The following is a 3,233-nucleotide window of genomic DNA, read 5'->3' on the forward strand; positions in this document are numbered from 1 at the left end:
AAAATTCTCTGCTTCCTGTATAAAATGGCTAAGACCAAGTTGAATACTTATCCATGGGATTCAACAGCTGATATCTCCTTCCATTAAATTTTTTTTGAGTTTCAAAATACTTTAGCAAGCAGGGAATTCAACCCCCTAATTCTTCAGAGGAGGAAAGCAAGGTTGTGTGAGGTTCAATGATTTACTTAATCTTTGATTCATGTTATTGCCTCCCCATATAGCAAAATAGTACTAAATCATTCCTGGAAATCTTAGATTGACTTAGAATTACAAAAAATGTAAGTAAAAAAGTAAATCCAACACCTTCATTTAATAAGCTCTTGTATTTTCTGACAACATAGGTCACCCCTGGCTCTACTTGTGTTGTCTTTGGTCTGGGAGGTGTTGGCTTGTCAGTAATCATAGGCTGCAAGACAGCTGGAGCCTCCCGGATCATTGCGATAGACACCAACAAGGACAAATTTGCAAGGGCCAAAGAGGTAGGAGCTACTGAGTTTATTAACCCTCTGGACTACAAGAAACCCATCCAAGATGTTCTGATTGAAAAGACCAACAATACCATTGATTTTTCATTCGAAGTTGTTGGACGCCTGGACACAATAGTATGTATTTCACAATACTCTTGAAATTTCTCCACCAGTGAGCTAGGGTCAGGGTGTTCACACAAACCCAAGAGATCAATGATAGAAGCATCTATCTTTGGAGTTTGCGTACTGGGTATACAGACAGTCCTGGATAGTCAGGTCTAGGGAGTTGGATTATGAGATCAATCTCATGAAGAATTAAGCTTCTTAATTCATGATCAGGAATTAGAAAGACCACTGGACTGGGAGTCCCAAGTACTTGAGGGAAACTGTACTCGCAATGTAGTGCAAAGAACTTTGAACTTATTAAAGTCAGGAAACTTGGGTTCAGATTTCAATTCTAATACTTGCTAGCCACCATAGGAAAGTCACTTGTCAGAGTCTCAATGATCTCATCTGTAAAATAGGAATAATGATGCTTGTATGACCTACCTCACAAGATTGCTTTGTGGAATGTGTTTTTTTTTTTTTTTTGTCCTATTCCTTCAAGGAATGTTTGAAGCAAACCTAAAAGTACAATATGATATAGGTTCAAGTTTTGCCTCTGATACATACTGAATATGGGATCATGGACAATTAACATCTCAGAGCCCCAAGTAATTTTCTAAGCTATGAATTACAAAATAATTGCTGCTGTGTTTATTTACCATGCAACTTCCTAGGTGGATGCAATGGCAGGTCTAGATTTTTTCAATTGAGATACTCCGACTGGAGCATTTGATATATGCCCATAGCGGGGAAATTCCTTGTGGGGTTAATGTGTATATAATAGCACGATGTATAACCTAGTTAGGTGATTGTTTTATAGCTCTTCATTACATTACTATGGAGAGTGCCAATGATAGAACATTTTTCTCCAATTTAAGACATATATACATATATTTATAAAATGTGCATATGTTTCATCCAAGACGGCTGCCCTATCATGCTGCAATTTCGCTTATGGCGTTTCTGTCATTGTGGGCGTTCCTCCTGGTTCCCAAAATGTTTCTGTCGACCCTCTGCTACTTTTGACTGGACGCACCTGGAAAGGAGCTATTTTTGGAGGTATGTAGTTTGACATGCGAAAAGAATGCCTGTTAAAAACTCAAACATACAACTTTTCACAACTAAGAAGTCCATTTTTAAAAACATTAAATTTTTTTGGCCCCAGGCTAGTCTTCCATTTCTAAGTGACCAAGATGTTATTGTTATGTAGAATCATTAAGGTTCAAATCAGTTAAACAAACTTTTATAAAGCACCAACTGTTTCTGCCTACTGTATGCAACTCACTCAGAAGTAGACTTCATAAACCTGAGAACTAATCCAGTGGTTCCCAAACTTTTTTGGCCTACCGCCCCCTTTCCAGAAAAAAATATTACTTAGCCCCCTGGAAATTAATTTTTTTTAAAATTTTAATAGCCATTAATAGGAAAGATAAATGCACCTGTGGCCATCACTGCCTCCTGGATTGCTGCAGCACCCGCCAGGGGGCGGTGGCGCCCACTTTGGGAATCTGCTGTAATCTAATCATCTATTTCTTGATTTTGTGCCTGTGCAATCCTTAGTGTGTAAATCTCCTAAAGGAAGCTGATATTCTCTAAAAAAAAAAATTAGTACTATCATCTCAACGGGAAGTTAAAGGCACCAGTTCACCATTGTTATATAATAAAAATGAAAACCCAGTATTACAAGCTGCCAGTTTTACAACTGTGTACGCTTTGTTTATCTGAGTGAAATGATGATATTTTGTTCACATTTTTTCAGGTTTTAAAAGCAAAGATGATGTCCCCAAGATAGTCACTGATGTTATAGCCAAGAAATTTACCTTGGATCCATTAATAACACATGTTTATAATTTTGATAAGATCAATGAAGGATTTGATCTGCTACGCTCAGGAAAGAGGTAAGATTTTAATTTGTTATGCCCCTTCCCCCATTTTTCCACTGAGAAATTTGGCTTTTGTTTTCAGAGGGAGCCCATCAGAAAAGAAGTAGCTAAGTTCGAGTGAATGGTTCAAAGCCAGTGACACTCTACTGCTTCACCAAACTAACTTTTGGGACATGATAATTTAGACAGAAGGAAAGGAAATGATGACAAAACTTCCTTAGCCTCTTTTTTTTATGTTAGAGTCCAGCCAGAGCTATCTTGAGTAGCTGGAGATTTTAGTGTTCTTTGAAGAGAAAGTACCCTAAATCAAGAATTGTTTAGAAATTACTAATAAAATGAAGCAGTATGGTAAGGAGAAGGAAACTTGGGAACCTCCATTGGCTTTGAAGTAAGAATCACTTTGGATGATGGAGTCAAATTCCATCCCTATTACTCCTTGAATGACTTTGAGCAACCCTCTTAACTCCCTGGGCCTCAGTTTCCACATGTATAAAATGAAGGGGATGGAATAGATGTCATCTAAGGTCCCTTCCAATTCCAGAGCTATCATCCTATGAATTCAGATAAATTAATCATTGAGTATTCATTAAACATATACTACACGACACATACTGTAATAAATGTTAGAGATTTAAAAAAAAACCAAAAACAATGACAGCCCCTACCCTCAAAAAGCTTACATTTCGGGGGCAGCTGGGTAGCTCAGTGGAGTGAGAGTCAGGCCTAGAGACAGGAGGTCCTAGGTTCAAACCCGGCCTCAGCCGCTTCCCAGCTGTGT

At 38.1% G+C, this 3,233-nt stretch overlaps 1 protein-coding gene across 1 annotated transcript; it reads left to right on the forward strand.

The window, feature by feature from the left end:
• Positions 1–341: 341 nt before the first annotated feature.
• Positions 342–3,087, forward strand: LOC123256328 (alcohol dehydrogenase S chain-like; the record flags this gene model as incomplete). The annotated part of the gene is made up of 3 exons (XM_044684969.1): positions 342–602; positions 1,496–1,631; positions 2,332–3,087. Coding segments are annotated over 3 exons (540 nt in total), but the record flags the coding sequence as incomplete, so codon positions are not given.
• Between the last annotated feature and the right edge of the window lie 146 nt (positions 3,088–3,233).

Source organism: Gracilinanus agilis, unplaced genomic scaffold (assembly GCF_016433145.1).
Source record: "Gracilinanus agilis isolate LMUSP501 unplaced genomic scaffold, AgileGrace unplaced_scaffold57854, whole genome shotgun sequence".
Taxonomy (NCBI): domain Eukaryota; kingdom Metazoa; phylum Chordata; class Mammalia; order Didelphimorphia; family Didelphidae; genus Gracilinanus; species Gracilinanus agilis.